This window comes from Caenorhabditis elegans, chromosome III (assembly GCF_000002985.6).
Source record: "Caenorhabditis elegans chromosome III".
Taxonomy (NCBI): domain Eukaryota; kingdom Metazoa; phylum Nematoda; class Chromadorea; order Rhabditida; family Rhabditidae; genus Caenorhabditis; species Caenorhabditis elegans.
Window position 1 is genome coordinate 10,160,534 of NC_003281.10, and position 23,050 is coordinate 10,183,583.

The 23,050-nt window shown below is 37.4% G+C and overlaps 1 protein-coding gene and 3 non-coding genes across 5 annotated transcripts; 1 reads left to right on the forward strand and 3 right to left on the reverse strand.

Annotated features, from left to right (window-relative positions):
* Positions 1-163: 163 nt before the first annotated feature.
* Positions 164-22,996, forward strand: mua-3 (Transmembrane cell adhesion receptor mua-3; the record flags this gene model as incomplete). Of its 2 annotated transcripts, NM_001027503.4 has the most annotated exons (34): positions 164-344; positions 2,395-2,601; positions 3,048-3,275; positions 3,336-3,451; positions 3,710-3,955; positions 4,419-4,599; positions 4,650-4,739; positions 4,801-4,953; positions 5,316-5,400; positions 5,451-5,600; positions 5,649-5,713; positions 6,423-6,560; positions 9,582-9,734; positions 10,828-10,915; positions 11,390-11,451; positions 12,392-12,682; positions 12,739-12,950; positions 13,000-13,103; positions 13,149-13,609; positions 13,910-14,056; positions 14,104-14,173; positions 14,222-15,321; positions 15,374-15,667; positions 15,725-15,905; positions 15,949-16,214; positions 16,261-16,575; positions 16,628-16,930; positions 16,994-18,034; positions 18,096-18,536; positions 18,587-19,363; positions 19,419-20,011; positions 20,065-22,164; positions 22,214-22,410; positions 22,460-22,996. In NM_001027503.4, 34 exons carry the CDS (start codon positions 164-166, stop codon positions 22,725-22,727), a joined length of 11,304 nt encoding a protein of 3,767 aa, NP_001022674.1. In that variant the 3' UTR covers positions 22,728-22,996. The 2 variants fall into 2 exon arrangements, with proteins under 2 accessions (NP_001022674.1, NP_001022675.1); NM_001027504.3 differs by lacking the exons at positions 164-344; positions 2,395-2,601; positions 3,048-3,275; ... (7 more) ...; positions 5,649-5,713; positions 6,423-6,560 and adding exons at positions 7,142-7,591; positions 7,641-7,670.
* Positions 1,355-1,570, reverse strand: K08E5.12. Its single transcript, NR_052683.1, has one exon. It is a non-coding gene; the product is annotated as an Unclassified non-coding RNA K08E5.12 (non-coding RNA).
* K08E5.8 lies at positions 9,080-9,208 on the reverse strand. Its single transcript, NR_052684.1, has one exon. It is a non-coding gene; the product is annotated as an Unclassified non-coding RNA K08E5.8 (non-coding RNA).
* Positions 9,744-9,872, reverse strand: K08E5.11. Its single transcript, NR_052685.1, has one exon. It is a non-coding gene; the product is annotated as an Unclassified non-coding RNA K08E5.11 (non-coding RNA).
* Positions 22,997-23,050: the final 54 nt, after the last annotated feature.

The window sequence follows — 23,050 nt, forward strand, 5'->3', positions numbered from 1 at the left end:
TCTTCTTCCGTCTGTTCCATCTCATTCCGGTTAGCCCCGCCTCTAAAAGAGACTGGTTGTCTTTTGCGGACTTGCTGCCAGCCTTCACCGAACCGGCGTAACTATATACTACTTCGAGATAGATGAGATTACTTTTTTTTGACAACATAACACCCGCATAACAATGCAGGCTGGAATTTCAATATTTTTTCTCTTTTTACACATTCCTATATTTTTTGTAAACTGCTCGAATTCCACAAGCTGTGTTGCTCGAGAAGAATTTCAATGCAAAATGGATGATTCTTGTATTTCAATGAAAAAATGGCAAGATGGAGTTGATGATTGCTATGATGGAAGTGATGAAGGTGATTTTTAAATTATTTGAATACTGGCGATTTCTAAAAGTTTTTTGAAATATTCAACCAGCTGTCAATTACCCTACGCAAACATGCAAAAACTTGAAAGCAAGTCATTTTCAAAGGATTCTAAAACTTTTCAAAACTGGAAGGAAATTTTATTTGTTCATTTTTTTGACTTACTCGAAATAAAAATTTTCCAAACCACAAAATCCGATGGAAATTTTTCTTTTGATCGGTGGCTTCCAAAAACGTTGCAAAAACTGAGCAATTAACACTTTTTGAAACAAAATAAATTATTTAAATTTATGTGTGAAAAGCGAAAAGTTTTATTATAATATCCCACTGGCCTCACATTTAAAACAGTTCCAGTGACGTCCTACTCCCAAAAAAAATTATCACGGTTTTCCGAGACAATGTATAAGACAAAATTAATAACTGTCTTTTTTTCTTTTTTCTCGCATTTTAGTTTTTTTTCAAAGCCGGTGAGAAATTTTCCGGTTTGTTTCAATTCTTTTTAAAGCTTTTGCTCCGAAAACTCCATAAGTTTATGAAGCCGAGGCTTATTATTAAAAATTGCAAAATATGCGGAAATACTTTCCTGTAAATATAAAAAATAACTTTATACTCTTGGAAAAATTGCCAAAATTTTCAAAGGGGGATTTTCTTTTGAAAAAAAAGTATTTTATTCAAAATTCATTTTCACTAAATCTGAAAAGTCCAAAACCCCCAATTTTTCTGCAAACCTAGATTTCATGAACTCTGACGTCTTTTCTAAACTTAATAACCTAGAATCCAAAAAAACTAAATTTAGGTTGTCCTACTTCTTTTTGCTGTGTGTGTGTTTTTTTTCAAAAAATATAATAACACCATTACTCGGACTAGATACCTTTTTAGTAAGTAACCACTTCAAATGTTTCTCTATGCACTCTTCAGATCGTTTTTTGATGAGTACCCGCACCTTCGTGCCTCAACGCGCGTACGCACCACAGCCGCAATTAGACCGTATTCGGTAATTAGACGTATTCTTTTCCTCCAGAGCCTCCCCTTATTCATCCTAGTGTGATTGTGTCATTCGAGCGTAATATATATCTTTGAATACCTTCCAAAAAAAATCAAGAACAGTGACCGTAAAAATGTACGTCTTTTTCCCTTTCATTTGATCAAAATAAGTCGAATTCCGAAAGACACATGGATATTAAGATATTCAAATTTAATTGGTTTGACCTTCCCTTTCGTTTCAATGCAACTCAAGTGACACCAGTTCCTTGAAAAGGTCGTGAAACCCATACAACGGGCCTATCGAGGAGAACAAGATAATTGCCTTTAGGTTGTATTTCATTTACAAGTCACTGTGTTGACTAATTGAGCAAATTTGTGTATGGTCTGAAATGTAACTATTAAAAAAAAACTGTAGAATTGGTTCGGAAGTCAGAGGTATGCACATTTTTACTGCAATTACTGAAAGGTAACACAAAATTATAGAAAAATATTTTTACTTCCTGAAAACAGCTTTACTTTGAATTAAAAATTTCAAAAAATTGATCAAATCTGCCTGAAAGCCTCTATGTGCCGATCGACCAATTACATTAGGATATCATTGTGACTTTGCGGTAAGATTTGAGCAAAAGTTTTTCAATTCAAAGTAAATTTATTATCAAAAAGTACCAATTTTTTTGATTTAAAATTTCTGTTCCGGTGTAAAACTTTAGCACAGTTCCGTGGAAAACGGAGTACATTTTCCAAAAAGTTTTGATAAAAGTGGCCACTTTTAAATATATATCAGAAGTTGGCTATTTCAAAAACTAAAATTAAATGACAGTGGACTAATTTTGGAATTTTTGAAAAGTTTGGAACAAAGTCCTATGTTTGAGTCTCTACAATGTTTTGATAAAAACGATAAAAAAAATGTTGGTAATTTATTTTATTAGAATTTTTAAATTCTAAATATTCACAAAAAAGCTTACCTAACCGCAACACGATAATCGAATTGAAAAAATGCCAACAGGGTATTTTCTTTTTTGCAATCCCCCGCCAAGAACCTAATCCCATTTTACAGTGTGCCTGCCATGGCAATTCGACTGTCAGTTTGGATCACCTCGATGTATTTCAAAAAACAAATTGCACGACAAAAAGATCGATTGTTATTCTGGTTTCGACGAAGGATGTCCTGCTCACTATTTTGTGTGTCGAGATAGAAGTGCATGCATTGAACCATCGAAATATCTTAATGGTGTTGCTGATTGTAAAGATAAGTCGGATGAACGTGAGTGATGATATTCAAGGTTAATTGTGTATGGGAAGGGAAAACAATGTATACATTATGAAATTATTGTTGCAATATGTTTAAGAAAGGGAAATAACAATTATTTAGTTTGAAAAACCGAAAAATAAATTATTCAAAAATGTTACATATTTTCTGCGTAAATGAAATTTCATTAAAAAAAATACAATAAAATTAAGAACATTGCACTTGATGAGCTCTAAAATAGAGATAAATTAAAATAATTTTTGAAACTGATTTAATGTTTTTTAATCCAGATACAAAAAAAAATCCCAAAAACATTTGCCAAAAAAACAAGAAAGTTGCAAAAAGTGGGCATACTTTTTTGAAAATTTTTTTTTCAAGTTTATCAAGACATTGCGCTACTCCTAAAATTCAAAAAACACCACCTGAATATAAAAACCAAACCCCTAAAAAATGTTTTTCAGCATGCGCACAGAATCAATTCCAATGCTCGGATGGCACAAAATGTATTCCAAAAGCTCAATTTCAAGATGGAAAAGAAGATTGTGATGATGGTTCAGATGAAGAATGTACTACATCTCAATTTGCATGCCAATGTGGAACCATTAAATGTGTTTCTGATACTTTTATAATGGATGGAAACTGGGATTGTGAAGATGGTTCCGATGAGTTTATCAATAAAACGTTGACAGGTGAGCATTTTGAAAATTCTAAAGGATTTTGAAAAATGAAATGGAATAATTTATTTACAGCTAATTGCACGAGAAACAATAAAGTCAACATTGCGACCAATTCACTTTCTTTGGGAAAACTTAAATTTTGCTCAGGAAAGAATCCGTGCAAGCCTGAGTTAGGACAAGTTTGTGTGGTAAGGTTTACACAAGTTTTTTACTAAAACATTTCAAACCAAGTAGGAATAATTTTGGCGGGAAATACAAATTTTCTTTAAAAAATGTTTGGCTGGAAGTTTAAATTTTTTGAAAATTTAACTGAGCACACAATAATTTCGAAATGATGTTCTTCAAAAACTCTAAAAACTCTAGTAAAACATTTTGGCAATTTACTTGGGAAGTTGCAAGAGAAGTATCAAAAAAATTGTTTAAAACATTAAAGTTTTAAACTTCAGATAATCGGTGGAACTTGGCGATGTGTCTGTAAGCTGGGAACATTTCGACCACTAGGATCCGATAAATGTATTCCAATTGAACTTCTGACAAGATATCGAAATGCTCCAAGTAGTAAATGCTCAAATTCTCATGAAGAACAATTTGGTCTGCTGCAAGGATTTCAAAAGAGTCTATCATCAAGAAAAGAATTAGAAAGATGGAGTAATATTCGTAGAGCTCCTCCAAGAACATTATCTGGTACTACAGTGAGTTTTTTAATCTTGAAAGGTGATCTATGAGCTGTTAATTTTTAAATCAGAATAGTAAGAATATACTAGGAAAAGCAAAATCTTTTAAAAAGTACAAAAAATCGATTGGAATACCCAAAAATGCCGTAAAAAATGACGGAGCCTGTTATTTGACTCTACTTGAATTTTTTTGTTGAAAAATTTCTTTTTTTTTGTCAATCTTGGTTTTGTTGAATTTTTTAAATCAAATTCGGTGTTACTATAAATTTTTAGTGAGAGTACTAATTTTTGCGATTACTGCCTACGGTACCCGGTCTCGACGCGAAAAATCTTGTTAAATTCAAAAAGATGTACTACTTTAGAAATTATTGTTTCGAAAAAATTAAAATCAATAGTTGATCGGCACTCTTTAAGTTTTTTTTTGTAATTTTGTCGCTGCCCGTAAATAATTTTTTATTTATTTTTAAAAAACAATTTTCAGCCAAGTGGGAGTGATGGTTTCTTAAAAAGTGGTGCTGAACAGGTACCATTCATGTTTCAAGAAGATAAGAATTATGTCAGTGTGATACCCGATGAAATAATAGACAGTTATGGGACTATTATGACACCTCCCGAATTCCACTTCAATCGAGATGATATTAGATGTGGTAACAAGACATGCGGTAAGTCTCAAGTGTTTTGTTGGAGCATATTAATTTATATGTTACTACAGGACTCCATGAAAGCTGCCAAAAGAATAGTGAATCAAAATATGAATGTATTTGTCGAGAGGGGTTTACCATATTTGAAGGGACTTGTCGTGGTAAGATATTAATTGAGAATTCATCATGTATCACAAAACTATCATGTATTTAATTTTTCAGAATTAATTGATGAATGTGCTCAAGGAAAACACGATTGTCACCCAGAAGCTCGATGTGTAGATGCTCTTATTGGATATGAGTGTCTTTGCAGAGAAGGGTACCTGGATACTTCTATCGATCCAAAAGCAAGACCAGGCAGAAAATGCCGAAAATGTAGGTGACTTTAATCTTTGTATATTTTGCGCTACGGTATGTAGGTAGGTAGGCATGAATCAGAAATGTAGGCAGTGAGGTAGGCAGACTCGTGTTTAGGCAGGCATGTTGGAAGGCACGTTGCTAAGCAAATCCAAAGTAAAAAATATAGGTAGGGGTAGTCAGGCAAACATGCGGCAAGAAAGTAGGTGCATAGGTAGGCAGATACGTAGGCACCGTGGTAGGCAGACACACAATAAAGCAGATAGCTAGGTAGTCAGGCAAGCATGTAGATACAAGATACGCAAGTAGGTATATAGGTAAATAGGTATATAGGTAGGTAGGTTGGCCGCCTGCTCTATTAAAATAATATACATTTTCAGTAATCAACGAATGCACAAATGCTTTAATGAACGATTGCTCTCAGAATGCAAGATGTTTAGACAAACCAATTGGATACACTTGCAGGTTTGCAGAAACTTTTACTCATGATTTTCAGTTCCCAGTTTAATTTTCAGATGTCAAGATGATTACGTCGATGTTTCCAGAGAAGGAGCAAGAAAACCTGGAAGAAATTGCACGCAAGCAATAAATGAGTGTGCATCAAACTTACATAACTGTGACACACATGCTATTTGCCAAGATCAACCAGTTGGGTACTCATGCAGGTTTGGAAATGATAGGTTTTTCAATTTCTATAGTTTGTAAGTTTTCAGATGCCCCTTCGGTTTTATTGATTCCAGTCCGACAGCGCTGGAGCCGGGAAGAAAGTGTGTTCAGGGTGAGTGCTCGAAGCATCAAAAAATCGAAAAAAAAAGTTGCTCAAGAATTGTGTAAAAATATCCAGCCCTATGGAACATCTAAAAATAGGCTCCCACCTGTTTTTATCTATTTTTGTTGTGTTTTTCAGTCAAATTTTCTCATACTTCTTAGACTTTTTTGCACTAAAAATTTTCTGACGATACTATGTACAGCCTAAAGCAATAACCTTCAATTTGCAAAATTATCAAAAAACTAGAAGTGACTACCTTTTGGCCAGAACTGTGAATATTAATCTACTCTGTGAAACAATATAAAAATAAATTGAAATCAATAGCCAGTTTTCCTTTTTTGCATTTCCTTTTATAAGAAAACTGAAATCCTTTCATTTTTTGAATTTCTGCACTAGCTACGTAAAAATAATAGCATAATATCATTCTCGTCATAAAATGATTAGATGTTCGGCTTCTTGTATCACTCCACTCATTCTTCCCATTTCCTCCCCAATTCATCATCAATACAGGAACGGGAGTGTATGGACGAGAAGAAGCTTAATTCCTTTTTCCGTTCCTTCTCAAATAGATGAGAATCATTCTCGGTAGTGTGAGACTCAATCTAAAAAGGGAAAATAGGTTTTGATACTCATCTTCGTTTTTAAATGAAAATGAATGGATATTCGGCGGGGATAACAGGGGACAAAGAACATAAAAAGGAATTTTTAATATTTACAGCAAATAATGAAGCTGCCACCACTTCAACCACAACATCTCAATGTATCAAAGAGAAAAATGGGGAGACTGTATGCAAATGTCTTCTAGGATATAAGAATGTTGGAACAAAAACACATTTGAATTGTCAAATGGAGAAAAGTGAGTTTTTTTGTTGGGATTTCATGCCTTTGAGAACTTTCCAAAAGAACAAACATAACAATTCTATTAGCTATGTTCCCATTGTGCTAAGGCGTATCAGATAAAGAACTGTAAATTACCGGAATTGAAAATTTCCGGCAAATCGAAAATTGTGGTTTTGCAATTTTTTTTTTTGAAATTTAAGAATTTCAATCGGCAAAATTGTACGCACCCTATAAATGTTCCTACATCTATTTTGAAAAATTTTGAAAGCAAATTCTATGAAAATATCAAAAGAAAACGGGAAAAAATTCAAAAAGGCACAGTTTTATGTGTTTCTGTCTTATAAAAAATCCTTCTAATCATTATCGGCAAATCTGATAACCGGCAAGCGGTTTGGGCACATTCTGAAATTTTTTCAGAAAGCGCCCAAAGGAATTCGAATAGCATAAACTAATAATCTACAGAATAGCCATTCACTTAGTCAATTGGCATTAGGTGTGGCTTTCAACGGAATTATCTTTAGCATCGGAAAAAGTAGAAGTGAAATCCCGTCTGGAACACCACTACTTTCTCTTCATTCTTTCTCTCTCATGCCTTCTCAACCGCCATTCGGGAGAGGTATTGCAGTATCCAGTCAGATTATCTAGTTTTTTGTTCGCACCTGAGATCCCTCGCTTTTCTTACCCTCGTCGGTGTTTCCAAACTATATGCTTAGAGGGTATTCTAAGCGACCAGCAGCTATCCACAGCGATGGATTGACGCGAAACACCACACCCTGTTGGAAAAAGACGAATCTGTCCCCGCCTTCCCCCCGCCGCGCCTCCTCTTTTTCGTCCCGCCGCTCCTTGTCTTCTCAAGAACAAGACAAGACGGTCATCATCAGTCCACGCTTTTTCCCATATACTCCCCCCACACATATCAACTCGAAAAACAGTGAATCAGTATATCAAAAACTGATACACTGATAGAAGGTGCACACTTATTTCTGAGAATGGGACGCCTGTCTCTAGGCATATTACTATTAGCTGCAGTCACTTCGATTGCTTCCGGTAAGAATTTTTGATTTTCTAGACGTACCAAAAGCCTTGCGATGTGCAGATAATTCTTGTGGTGGACGTTCACGATTGGGTGAGAACACATGTTGCACTTTTTTGTTTTTTTGCAATTTTTTTTCAGTTTACATTAGGCTTACCGTATTTCTTCTATTAGTATTGCACTCCATTGTTCAACTTTGACAGCTGATACCTTAGTTGTAGTTTGTTCTATTAAAAACTTGTCAACTAACCAAATACTTTTTAGTTCTTTCTCTATAGTTTTCAGTTTTTTATTTATTATCAAGTTTTTTAACGAACTGAGATATTACCTTTCAAAGTAAAACAGTCGGGAGCAATAATAATGGAATAGATACGGTAGTTGACTAGATATTTGAAAACTCGATTTTCAATTATTAATTTACTTTAGGAAAGTAGAAATTCAATTAAACCATACCTTTTTAAAAACCAAAGTTTCAATGTAAAAAATCCACTTGTGTAGATTTTTTCCAGAATTTTTGTCTCATCCAATTCTAGGGGGTTTTCGATTTTTTCTAGGACTTCCAAAATATTAACTGATGCTATACTAAGTAACATACAATATAAAATTGTGCTCTCTAGTTTTTTGTAAAGACAATTTATACTTTTGTAATTTTTTCCATTTGGAAGTGGGAATACCACTTAAATTTGGCAAAAATTTGCATGGAGAAAGACTCAAAGACGCTGAGCACAGTTGCAAATTGGCAAACTGCCGGAATTAAAAATTTGCCAAATTTGTCGACAAAAAATTTGCCGCACGGTGATTACCGCCCACTCCTGGTCAGAGCATAGTAATTATCTTTACTTCAAAAATAAATTTAGAACAATCTTTGCACAATTTTTTCGTTGCTTTTCTTTATAAAGAAGCTCACATCCGCACCACCCTTGAATTTTTAAATTCAGAGTTTTCCACAATTTTGCACTTTTCTCTAAATGCACTTTTCACTCACTTCCGACTTTTCATTCCGTTTGCAACAGTAAACGAACAATGAAAAAAAAATTTGAAAACGGATTCGGGGGAAAAATGCAAATCTCTGGCGATTCATGTGGTAATTTAAATTGCATCCAGAAGAGAGAGAGAGATCGTCTTGTTGTAGTAGTAGCGAATCACATTGACCTCGTTCATCTTTTTTTTCTTCGTCGCTGCGCAACTTTTGTACATAAGGCTACCAGCATACCTACAAAGCATATGTCCAATAATATACTCTGTTTCAATTCATTTCAATTCACACACACTCAACACAAGTCAATTGAACAAATTAGAAATTGAGGGGTAGACAGTAGAGGCGATACCGTGAAGTAATTGGGTAATACATTGAGGATTCGCCGGAAGAAGTAGTATAACTAGCTTTTAAATTGACACCACGGCACTGTGTCTTTAAATATTTTGTAGTTTGGAATCAACCCCACTCTGAAAAAAGATAAAGCAGTTGACATTTTTTAAATGGAACTCATGTAGGCAAGTTATAAGAGATCCAAGAAAGTGTGTCGAAAATGGACCCACAAGGTGGCAGGTGCTCCAACTTATTCTACACTAGAATTAAAAACTATTTGTTAACAAAAATAAGTAGATCAATATTTTGTTCGCTAAATTTTTTTGCAAAACTTTGTAGTTTTGTGACATGAAAAAAATTACTGAATATCGAAAATGGATATACCTTTGGTATATCAATTTCCATAGGTTAAAAAAAATTCTATCCCATTTAAAATAACTTCATAAGCTGAGAAACTGTTGTAAAATTAGATGAATAGTTTTTTAATAGAAAATTCACAAAAAAAAACCGAAATTAAACAGATCTTGGAAAACTAAAAGGTTGATTTTGTGAAATTTTAGTTCTACAGTTCAACGAGTTCTTATAATTTCATGCACTTGATCACGAGCACCCACAACTTTTGTTCCGAATTTGTAACTGTGAAAAAAAATTGTTTTGACTTCAAACGTGATTTTCAGCAATCTATATTATTTCAGGAGCAAATCCATGTCAAGATTATTCACTTCATGATTGTGATCCTGTAGCCGAATGCTTTTCCGAACAACCGGGATACTTTCAATGTCAATGTCCAAAAGGATTCACTGATTCTTCGGCAGACAAACGGTTTCCTGGTCGAAAATGTGTGAGAGGTAAGCTATTTGCGGTGTCCTTTTAGTTCTTACACTTCTGATTGTCCGACTTCTTATTCCATCTTCTTCCAACTGATTATTTTGTATAGACAGTTGATCAGATAAAAATGATAAAAGAAGGGAACAGAACCAACCAAAAAAAGAGATTCGGGATAAGAAACTGGCTATTTCTTTGCGGCTTCGCCTTCTAATGGGTCAAGGACGTCTCTGATGTTGCTGCTTCAATTAGTCACTAACTGTTGATAAAGTGTGTTTCTTATCACTCTTTATCACCATTGTGGAACGATTTAGTGGAACCTTAATGCAACTTTTCGAAATTTATTAGACGGTTTTATGGGTTTCGCAACATTGAAAGAAAACAGCTGGGGTTTGGAAGTGGAAATTTGAAAAAAAATCGAACCGGGGAGCAGCCATTTGAACTAGAAAAGAAAAAAGTTGAACTGAGAATTTTTCAGGGCATATTCTTTCTTACTACGTTCTATGTAGGTTTGGAAAGTTGCTCCAAAAGTAGATTTTTTTTTCATAATTTAGCTAATTTTAAGAATGGATGGAGTTGGGCATCATGGAAGATTAAAAATTTGTGAAAAAACATCTAAAATTTTTTTCAAAAAATATCTGATATTCTAAATTCTGATTTAGACTTTCTGCTGCTACTATTTTTTAAGACTGAAAATTCCCTTGTCTCCAAAAATAATGGCGAAATATTTTGAAATAACCTTCAAAAATAATATTTTCTCAAAAAAAAAGATAATCCTATAAATGTTTGACCTTTGTGAACGTGACACTTTGGGAAAAGGGAAGTGATGAGCAATATGTGGTGTCTTTTTCATTTTATTTCAATGGACAATTCAAAAAGAAATTGTAATTGGCGTTTTGCTTGAAACCGAACATGATATGACACCCACACACACGAAAAACCATCCAATTCACCTTGGGTTTTCGCGCATATTCATTCAATTGGAGGTATTTCTATGAGGGCAACACGGAGAGGGACATTTTAAAAAGAAAATCGTTTTCAATTCGGGAATGACCGAGAAAACAGACTCAAATATCTGTGAATACAATGATCGTAGATTAAGTTCTTTTATTTCAGCTGTGGACGAATGTGCTCTCGGTCGACATACATGTGATCCTCATGCCGATTGTATTGATACTCATCAGGGATATACATGTAAATGCAGGTAAGCAGCAAATGGACAAAATGAACTTTTCAAATTTTGAATGATTTTTTTTCAAAAACATTTTATGACGGTTCAAAATTCCGTAAAAACCTAGTTTTTCCAAATGTGGCAATTTTGAGCGCCATAAAAAGCGCCACTTTTTGAATATTCACGTTCAAAATATTCCAAAGTGTGACCCCTATTAGGCTTGAACCCGCTCTACTCGTCTTTGACGGCTTTTATCTTGGTTGCCTTAATTTTTATCAAAAATGTTCAACTACGGAAAGGTAAAAAATATTTTGCGAGTATTTTGTCAGTTGACAATTTTTTCATAAAACTAAAGACAACCGAGATATAAGCTGTTAAAGTAGAGCTAGGAAAAATGCTGTAACTAAAGTTTCTCTCTGGTAATATTTTTCGTAACAGTAAACTGAATCTATTTCAAGATCAACAAACTTTAAAGGGTAATCACTTATTTTATTTCCTTTTTTTCAGAAGCGGTTGGTCTGATACTTCTCTCGATCCCCTCCGTAGCCCTGGGCGTAGTTGCAAAAAAGGTGAGTCAACACAAAAAATGAAGTGTGAAAAGTTAATGTTGCATTTTTGTATGCCCAAGAACCCATTCTTTGTCGAAAAGAATTGGAAGAACATCACAAATACCAGTTTGTCGGTGCTTCGTTGGGGCTTGGCCACGCAAGTAAATCCCTAAACATCTTTCAACGACGACACACGTCTTCGATCATTTCCTTGTTGAGTAGTTGGGCATAGTTGAATACAATATGAGATGGTGTTGAATAGGAAGCGGGAGGAAAAAGTAGCAAGAAGGGGGGGGGGGGATTTGGAGATTGAAACTTTTTTCTTGGTGATTTCCAAAGCTATTGAAACATGAGATCAACTTTTTATGACGTGATGGATATATTGTGTAGATCATTGAGGAAAGTTTTTGAAATTTTGGCAACTCAAGAATCCATACATGAAAATATTGCTGAAAATTAAAATCGGTCGGTGCAAACTTTCTAAACTCCGATAATTCTATGAAATATCATACTACAAGGACGCTAGTAATTAAAAAAAGATTGTGGATTAAAAAGAAAGTGGATTTTATTGGAAAATTTAGTTCCGGATTTGGTACAAAAACAAACACTGGAAAATTTCGTTAGCAGCAAAAAACTTTTACAAAAAAACAACAAGTTGAAACTTGAATTCCCGCGGAAAGTCATTCAATTTCATCCAATTTCAGCTACTTTTGGCTTTTCAAGCTGAAAGTTTTAAATCTGAATCAATTTTTAAAATCATATTTTACCAGAATGCCTATCCTGTTTGTTGTGTCACATTACGGTTTGATCTACAAAAAATGCGGGATTTTTTTGCCCAAAAGAGTGTGACAAGAACTCTGCGTCTCAACTCCCGCATTTTTTGTAGATCTACGACACTCTGACACCACGTGTTGAATGGAAACTTGAAAATTGTTTCCATGATTATATCAAATTTTTTCAGCCGACATGTGTTCGAACATTGACTGTGCGGCTGAAGCTGAGTGCCGAGAGACACCAATTGGACCCATGTGCCAATGTGTCAGTGGATACGTGGATGTTTCCAGACAACACGGAAGACCAGCTGGAAGAGTCTGTCGAGCTGTAGTGAATGAGTGTGCTGAAGGAAGACATGATTGTTCATCCCATGCAACTTGTATTGATACTGCTGATGGGTTCACTTGTCGTTGCAAGGATAGCTATAGAGATGAGAGTTCGGACACTTTGAAGCATCCCGGAAAGAATTGCGTTAGAAGTGAGTTTTCATAGAAGTCTATGCATTTGAATAATAAGAACAACATGCTTTTTCAGCTGTGCAACCTGATCCGCCAGAGTGTGATGTTAGTGATCCAATGAGCTGTGATCCAGCAAAACGGGAAGTGTGCATATTTGTGGAGAACACTTACAAATGTAGATGTGCAAATGGATATTCTCGACTTCCGGATGGAAGATGTGTTGTAATCAATGAATGTGCTGAACCAAGATTGAATACTTGTGGAAAGAATGCAGAATGTATTGACTTGGTATGTCCCCTTCTTTGTCTCCCAAAATTCACAAAATATCATTTTTCAGGCCGAAGGTTACACCTGTCAATGTAGAAGTGGATACGCAGACATCTCACCAGTTTCTCAACCGGGAAGAATTTGCCGTGCTCGAGTGAACGAATGTAGCAACAAGTATGATTAAAAGCTAACTCTCCATATTTTAAGCTTTGTTTTCAGAGAAAAATACAACGTAGACTGTTCTGAAAATGCAATCTGCGCGGATACCGAACACAGCTACTCTTGCCGCTGTCGTCCCGGGTTCGCAGATGTCTCTGCCGCGTTCAACAAACTTCCAGGACGTCGTTGTATCGAAGCAGTCAACGAATGTGCATCGCCAAGTCTTAATGATTGTTCGAAGAATGCATTCTGTGAAGATGCAAAAGAGGGATATATTTGTACTTGCCGTCCAGGATATGTTGATAATTCACCGAACGCTGCTCGTCATCCAGGAAGAATTTGCACGAAACCTGTTGAGAAGATAAAGACTGATTTGAAGGACACTTCATTTTCAACTGATGATGGTTGTGATCCAAAGAATCCAAAGTGTGGGGCAAATGAAGCTTGTGTTCAGCGGCATGGGCAACATAATTGTGAATGTGTTGAAACTGCTTTTAGATATACCGATGGAAGCTGCAGAGGTATGAATTTTCCTGTAACTATGGACTGGAAATGCTCTCTAAAATTTGACACTGAAAAATTTAAAACGGATATCTCCACTTTCAACCCCTGAAATTTCGATCAGTGCATTATTGAATACTTCACTGAGACTTAGGCTTAGGCTTACTATTAGGCTTACTTTTGAATTGAATTGTAATGGTAAAAATAAACTTTCAATGGTATTCAATTAAATTAACGTCTTTAACTTTTTTATTGCATTTCCAAAACGCTATCAAATATTTTTCCAAATTTAGTCTAGAAAAAAATACATCAATTTTCAGTCTACTCTGCTTGTTCAAAACGTAACACTTGCGACAAAAACGCTATTTGCCTGAATCGCTTCGACTCTTACACTTGCCAATGTCGTCCAGGATACATTGATTTATCGGCGGATCTCACGAATGCACCAGGACGAATCTGTAAAGAATGTAAGTGATGTCACACTAAATAGGAAAACATGTTCTTTTCTTTTTAGTGATCAATGAATGCGCATCGTCCGATAATGAATGTTCCCCGTATGCCAGATGTATTGATGCCACTAATGGGTAAGTCCTGGACATTTTAAATCAACTTTCTTTTTTTTTTGTTTCTAGATATGCTTGTCAATGTCTTGATGGATTCATTGATGTGAGTAGCAGATACAATAAACCACCTGGTAGACAATGTACAAACTCAAATAATGAGTGCTCTGAGAAATCATTGAATACTTGTGATGAGAACGCAGACTGTGTTGATACTCCGGATGGATACACGTGTCAATGTTACGGTGGATTTGTGGATGTTTCCTCGAATGCAAATTTACCACCTGGACGTGTTTGTACAGTGCAGACCACCTGTCCAAAACAAAAAACCGATCTCGTTTTCTTGATTGATGGATCTGGTTCGATTGGTTCCTATGTTTTCAAGAATGAGGTGCTTCGATTCGTCAGAGAATTTGTGGAACTATTCGAAATTGGCAGAAGTAAGACGAGGGTCGGATTGATTCAATATTCCGATCAAATTCGTCATGAGTTCGATTTGGATCAATATGGAGACAGAGACTCTTTGTTGAAAGGAATCTCTGAGACACAATACCTGACAGGGTTGACTAGAACTGGAGCAGCAATTCAACATATGGTTCAAGAAGGATTCAGTGAGAGACGTGGAGCAAGACCGCAACAGAGTGATATTGCAAGAGTTGCTATTATTCTTACTGATGGAAGATCACAAGACAATGTGACCGGACCAGCTGATTCAGCTAGAAAACTTTCAATCAATACATTCGCAATCGGTGTTACTGATCACGTTTTAGCCAGTGAACTCGAGTCAATTGCTGGATCTCCGAATCGTTGGTTCTATGTGGACAAGTTTAAGGATTTGGATACACGACTACGTTCAATGATTCAAAAAGCGGCTTGTCCTTCTCCAACAAAACAAGAAACACCATCAGAGGATGTTTGTAATCCGAGAACTCAAACTGGATGTGACAGAAGTCTGAATGAACACTGTGCAGTTGAAAATGGAAGACCAAGATGTGTATGTCCAGAAGGGTTCACAAGACATCCATTCACACGTGTATGTGGAGGAGATCTCTGTAATCCACAACTGATCACTTCGTGTATTTTCCCAGAAGAATGCCAAATTACTCCGTATAAGAACTTCAGATGCTCCTGCCCAGAGGGATATAACAGAGACTATAGAAGCGGATTTTGTGGTAAGTTTCGATGCTATTCTCGAAAAAATTGAATATAAAATATAATTTTTAGTGTCAGTAAAAGAAGTTCAAATTTCACCACAACACGATGCAAACTGCCATAACGGGGGTGTCCGTTGTTCAGAAAACGAGAGATGCACCAATGATGGGTCCGATTGGTTCTGTGAATGTCTTCCAGGATTTGAACGAATTCGGAATGGACAGTGTGCTTATCCAGGATCATGTAATCCAAATGATCCAATGTCTTGTGATGTGAGAAAGAGACAGCAATGTCTGCCACGCGGAAATATCTATACTTGCCAGTGCGGACGAAATGAGAAGAGGCATCCGATCACCGATATTTGCTGTAAGAATTTTTTTTTGATAATTAAGTCTTTGAAAATTTAAAAACCGAAACTTTCAGTGAAAAACGAATGTCTAACGGGTGAGCACGATTGTGATCGTTCTGCACGTTGTATCGACACTGATGAGAGTTATATCTGCGCTTGTCAGTCAGGATTTATCGATCATTCTCCAAATCCGTCAGAGAGACCTGGAAGAGTATGTGTTGCTCTGCAAAATGAATGTCTTGATGGATCAAACAGGTTAGTTAGCAAAACCTAAGCTTCAAATATCTGAATTTTACAGATGCTCACCGAACGCATTGTGCACTGATACTGAAGAAGGTTACGTCTGCCGATGCAAGTCTGGATTCGTCGACTACTCACCAAATCCTCAAACATTCCCTGGAATGGTTTGTAAGGAGTTGGTCAATGAATGCACAAATCCGCGTCTTAATCAATGTGACCGTAATGCTCATTGTATTGATACAATTGAAGGGTACTCGTGTATTTGTAAACCTGGATTCGTTGATATGGATGAATTTGGAAATCCAGGAAGGCGATGTGAACAAAGTAAGATATAGAGGTTTGATTGATCACCTAGTTTAATAAATTTCAGTAAAAACAAATGACAAGTGCTCTCCTGGAAAGAATGATTGTGATCGAAATGCTCGATGCATTCAAATTGGAGATGATGATTATTCGTGTGCATGCCCTCCAGGATTCAAGGATAAATCTCCGTCTTCTTCGCGGCCTGGAAGACTTTGCATTCCAGTTATTCCGGAATGTGATAACCCGACTTTGAATGACTGTGACTCTCCGGATAGAGCTGTTTGTACCGACACTGATGATGGATATATGTGTAGATGTCGCCAAGGATTTTTAGATATTTCACCAAGTATTTCAGTTAAACCAGGAAGACTCTGCAAACCTCGTAAGTTGAATTTTTGATAAATTTTTGATAAAAATTAAATATTTGTTTTCAGTACAAAACGAGTGTGCACTTGGAATCGATGATTGTGCTCGTGATGGAGGTATCTGTGAAGATAATCCTGACTCTTTCACCTGTCGTTGTGCAATGAACTACTTGGATGTTTCATTCGACAGAGTTACCCGACCTGGAAGAAAATGTAAAAGATTAATAAATGAGTGTCAAACAGGACAGAATGATTGTTCGGAGGAAGCAACATGCACAGATACTGAAGATAGTTATATTTGTGCTTGTCCTCAATCCCACATTGATTTGTCACCGGATACTGTTAATAGACCAGGAAGACGCTGTTTGATGAGTAAGTTCCTCAATTTGAAACTTAATAAAACTAATAGTTAATTAATTAATTAAATAATTCCAGGAATCAATGAGTGCACATCCAATCGCCACGATTGTTCTCCAAACGCTGATTGCATTGACACTCCGGAATCCTACAAATGTCGTTGCCGTGATGACTTTGTCGACGAATCACCCGATTCTTCTCGACGCCCTGGAAGAATCTGCCGTCCGGCACTTGTCGATGAATGTAGAACCGGAAAACACGATTGTCATGTTAACGCGATTTGTCAGGATCTTCCACAAGGCTACACATGTCAGTGCTCTGCAGACTTTGTGGATGTATCTCCGCATCGTGCATCACATCCTGGAAGACTGTGCCAGCCTCGTCCAACACCACCACCACCAGAGTGTCGTCTCGATGGAGGAAATCAATGTAAAGTTCATTTGAATGAAGTATGCAGATTGATGGGTGGAGAACCGAAATGCTCCTGTCCGGTGAACTATCAACGGGATTCTTCTGGGTCATGTTCCATCATCAATGAATGTTTGTTCACTCAATTGAATGATTGCCATACCGCTGCGGATTGCATCGATCAGGTTCAAGGTTACACGTGTCAATGTCGGGATGGATTCAAAGACATTGGAGACAGGAGGCGACCTGGTAGAATGTGTAAGCCGATGGTTAATGAATGTCAATATCCTCACTTGAATGACTGTCATCAAAATGCTGCATGCATTGATCTTGAGGAAGGTTATGAATGTAAATGTAATCAAGGATTTATGGATCACTCTCACGGACGACCTGGAAGAATTTGTAAGCAATTGACCAATGAATGCCTGAGACCTTCTCTCAACTCTTGTGATAGAAATGCTCGTTGTATTGATAAGGAAGAAGGATACGAATGTGAGTGTAGAGATGGATTCATTGATGTTTCACCATCTCCAACACTCAAAGGAAGAGCTTGTCGTGAACTTGTCAACGAATGTGCCAATTCAAGACTCAACGACTGCGACAAAAATGCTCGTTGTAAGGATACTATGGATTCTTATGAATGTGACTGCCCAGTCAACTCCAAAGATATTTCACCAAGTCCTTCGTTCCCTGGAAGAGTTTGTCTTATGTGTAAGTTTACAGATCAGATTTTAATACAATTAATTACATTCAAATAACATAATTGTTTCAGTCATTAATGAATGTGAAAGCGGAGTCCACGACTGTGATCCTTCCGCCACATGCAGGGACAATGAGCAATCGTTCACTTGTGAATGTCCATCTGGATTCGTTGATCGGTCGCCGAACAAGCACGCCAGACCTGGAAGAGTTTGTGTTAAACTTGTTGATGAATGTCGCGAAGGACGACACACATGCAGTAGTCACGCTGATTGTCGTGATCTTGAAGAGGGTTACACTTGTGAGTGCCGTGATGGATATGTCGATCGTTCGCCAAATCTTGCCAGTCAACCAGGACGTGTCTGTTCTGCTCCAGAAGTCTGTCCTCCAAATCATGATTGCTCATCTGCTGCTGTATGTGAACCACTTGGAGGAATGAAGTATCAATGTGTATGTATTCAAGGATACGTAGATCAATCTCCAGGAAGTCAGAAGGGAAGAGTTTGTGTCAGAAGTGAGTTTCAAAAATATTTATTTTCTAAAATGTGCAAATCAATATTTCAGACAATGCTTGTCATGATCCACGACTCAATACTTGCTCGCGTAATGCTATTTGCTATGACGAACCAAGAGGATACAGATGTGAATGTAAACGAGGATTCATGGACAGATCCCCCGATTCTTCTCAACGTGGAAGAGTCTGCGAACCACCCCCACCACCATCTCCACCACCACGTCATCCATGTCAGGATCCTGAGAGAAACGATTGTCATCCAGCTGGAACTTGTCGTGCAACTGGTGCTCAGAGCTACACTTGTGAATGCTTATCTGGATATGCTGATCGCTCACCAGATCCGAGAAACAAGCCAGGAAGACTATGCGTCCTCACGGAGCCAGTGTGCTTGGATCCAGAGCAAAATGATTGTCATGCAGCTGCAATTTGCAGTGAAGTGAATGGACCTGAAAAGTACACTTGCAAGTGCCGAGATGGATACACAGATGAGTCTCCGGATCCACTTCGTCGGCCTGGAAGAATCTGTAAGGGATTGATCAACGAATGTCTTGACCGATCACTGAATGATTGTCACTCACTGGCAGTTTGCAAAGATCTTCCGAATGGATACACATGCCAGTGTCCGATCAACGCAAAGGATCAGTCGCCTGATCCTCGAAAGCCAGGAAGGATCTGTTCATTGTCTGTCAATGAGTGTGCCAATCCATCATTGAATAGCTGTTCTGCTTTTGCCGATTGTTTTGATGAGGAGAATGGATATAGATGTAGATGCCGTAATGGTTATCATGATGATGATCCAGCTCATCCAGGACACCGATGCTCGTTCAGTAAGTAACTTTTTTTAAATTCATAATTACCTTTCTAATCTAACAATTTTTTCAGTGATTAACGAATGTGACTCTTCAAACCTTAATGACTGTGACAGAAATGCAAACTGTATCGATACAGCTGGAGGATATGACTGTGCCTGTAAAGCACCTTATCGCGATGAAGGACCACCACAGTCACCAGGAAGAATATGCCGTCTCAATGAATGTCTCAATCCAAACAGAAACACTTGTGACCGAAACGCTGATTGTCGTGATTTGGACTATGGGTACACTTGTACTTGCCGTCACGGATTCTATGATCAATCACCGAATCCACAAGAACCCGGACGTATCTGTATCGAGTTCCAACAAGAGGAACATATCGAGCGCGTAAAGGTCACCACAGTCCAGTCAGAACCACGACGAGAATTCCCGTGTGGAAGAGATGATTGTATAAAGGCGAGAGGAGAAGTGTGTATCAGTGGAGAATATTGCGGATGTAAACCAGGAGAGGGAAGATCTGCGAGCACCGGGAAATGTCAAGAAGTTCAGGAAACTCCATTTGAGTTAAGAGTGGTCACTAGAGATCAAAGACCTCTTATGTATTCTACCGAGTTCGGCTCTCAAAAGAGCCCATCGTACGTTGAAATTGTGGAACTCTTCGAGGTAAGAAATCAGAAAAATAATTTATTTGATCTATCAATTATCCTAATTTTTAGAAAAATATGGCTAGAACATTCGGTGGAACGTCCCTGGCGCCAAGATACGTGAACACCAAAGTTGATTACATCACTCATCCGAAGACAAAGAACAGTTCATGGGATCAAGGATTGCTCTTCAAATATGAAGTTCAGACGACAAAGTCTCAAAGTCAACCAATTGATGAATGCGAATTATGGAAACAAATGCAAGCATCTTTGGATAGAACGAATGGAGCCATCGGTGGTGGATCTTTGCGTGTTGCTTCTGATACCGATCTTTTGAATCCATGCAAACAACAAGAGGAATGGGGTAATTGTGGAGGAATGAGCTGCAAGGAACACTTGAAAGAAGTTTGCATTGCTGGTCACATTTGTGGATGTCCCGACGGAATGAAACGAAGAGATGCTAATTCTGAATGCCGTGTTGTTGAGAGTTGGAATGTTCCACTATGGGTTGTTCGGGACAAGGAGAAGCCAATTGTGTTTAGTGAATCATTTGATAACCCACAGACACCTGTTTATAAGGATTACTCGAAACGTCTTGAAAAGGGAATTGAAGGATGTTACCCTCATACTGAACTTAAGAATGCATTTGTGACAGCTGAAGTTAACGATATTGTGAATCCAGTGTTGATGAATGCATCATATGATACCGGACTTCTTTTCAATACGACTGTTCACTTCCGAAAGGGAATGGTTCATGTCCCATCTGATGCTTACTACCAGCTTATTAAATACGTCACCAAGGAAAATAACAATGAAGTCGGAGATTCTGAGTTGTACCTGAACCCAACTCAACCAGATCCATTCAACCCATGCTTCAAGAATGATTGTGACCCACACGGAAAATGCATTGAGATATCGAAATACGCCTACAAATGCGAATGTGGCGTTGGATACCGGGATATCAATCCTCAATCACCTGGAAAGAAATGCTTGCCAGTTCATGGATTCAATGAATGTGAACGGAAAGAAGATAATGAATGTAGTGAAAATGCTAGATGTATTGATCTAGAGCATCTTTACAAATGCGAATGCTTACCTTCTTATTATGATACATCACCTGTCGGTAGTGTTCCAGGATCTCTTTGTGTTTTGGATTACTGTAGTGATGTGAACTTCTGCCCAACAAACACAACGTGCAAGAATATGGAACAACAGGCAGAATGCAAATGTGATGCTGGTTTTATGGATATTCGAAAATCAGAAAAGAGAACAGCACTGATGCTTGGAGATGATACTTTGTGTATGCACGTCAGAGATGTTGATGAGTGTGCTCTTGGATTGAATAATTGCTCAGGAGTTGCTCACTGTATTGATAGAGCTGTTGGATATACCTGTAAATGCCCAGATGGATACATTGACGGAAATCCAGATGAGCCAGGCCGAGTCTGTGGAGCACTTCTTTGTGATTTGTGCAATGCTCACGGAGATTGTGTTCACAACACTGCAACTAATAATATCACATGCGTCTGTACGGATGGTTGGACAGGTCCACAGTGTCAAGTTGCTCCATCGAATGCTTCATTGGTTCTTTTGATTCTTCTTGCTCTTCTTTTCCTTCTTCTCACTCTTTGTTGTCTCTTGTACTTCTGTACTAAATGCCACTGCTTCAAGGGAAGACGGTTCGCTGGTGCTGGAGCAAACGGATTCGGATACAGGAGAGGTGGAGCATGGCCATGGTCAACTTTGGAAGGATCCGCGTCTTCTGAGTCAGGTGCAGAGTTCTCAGCAATGAGTGCAGCTGGAAACGATTACTATCCAGATATTGGAATCCCCAGAGCCAAACTGAAGTCCGGAATGATGGCGTCAGGAAATACAGCAGAAGTTAGAAATATGGAAGTGGCTAGGCTGGATCAGTATTTGGATGAGAATGCAGTTAGAATTCCACGGGCTCATTTGGTAGATGCTCATGGTGATACTTCATTTGATAGTTTATCAGAAGCATCTTCTGAATATACGATCAAGGAAGAAATTGAAAGAAAAGTGATCACTGATGTAACAACAAAGGAAATCAAGACAACGACAACTACTGATGAGCAGGGAAATACAATTGTGACCACAACAGAAGCAGTTCATCCAAGAGATACCACGATTGTACACGGAGGAGGTTATACGGTTAGGAAACACATTTCCGAATGAAAGATTAATTTATTTTAATTTTCAGCAAAACGAATCAAGTAGCTCATCATTTTCCGGTGGAGAAAGAGCATATCAATCTCAATCCCAACAGCAACAGAGTATGTCTCAAGGAATGTCTCAAAGTATGTCGCAGCATGCAACGTCCGCTGGATATTCAAGCTCAGGAATGGAGAGCTCAGCTCATAACAGTGGATATGCAAGTATCAGACATACTGGAGAGAGGTGAGAAAAAACTTCCCTTGAATGCTGAAAACAAACAAATAACTTACAGAGAACGCGGGGGTAGTGAAGAAGAATTCTCAATTGGCCGAGCTCGTGGAATGGCTGCAGCTTCCAGCGGATATCAACATTCCAGTTCGGAGAATCGAGAAGTTGAAGAATATTGTTCAGAAGAAGAAGATGTTGAGCACAGTGTCGGTGACAAAAGAACAATAGTCACAAAGAATCACAGTTATGAGCCATTTGTGAATGGAGAATCTGAGCGATTTAAAACTGAAGTTGTCACAAGCCAAACTTCAACTCATGTAACCAAAAAGTAGATATGTTTTTCTTATTTTTCAAATTCAATTATCCCAATTAATATGTTCTTAAATACGTGTATTTTGCCCCTTCATTTAGATACGCGTATCTTTTTTTGCATTTTCCAGCCGCCTGAGATGAGTCGGTGACTTCAAAAATTAATTGCTCACAAATTGTTCTTCTATTCAATCTTAATCAATTTCGCCAAAGTGTTTTTCATTTATTGTTCTTGCCGTTTTATTTTGTATTTATACATTTTTTTATTATCCAATGAAGCTTCGATTTTATTAATTGTCCTCTTGAAATCATGGTTTTTTATAATTACTTTGGAGAATGGAGAAGA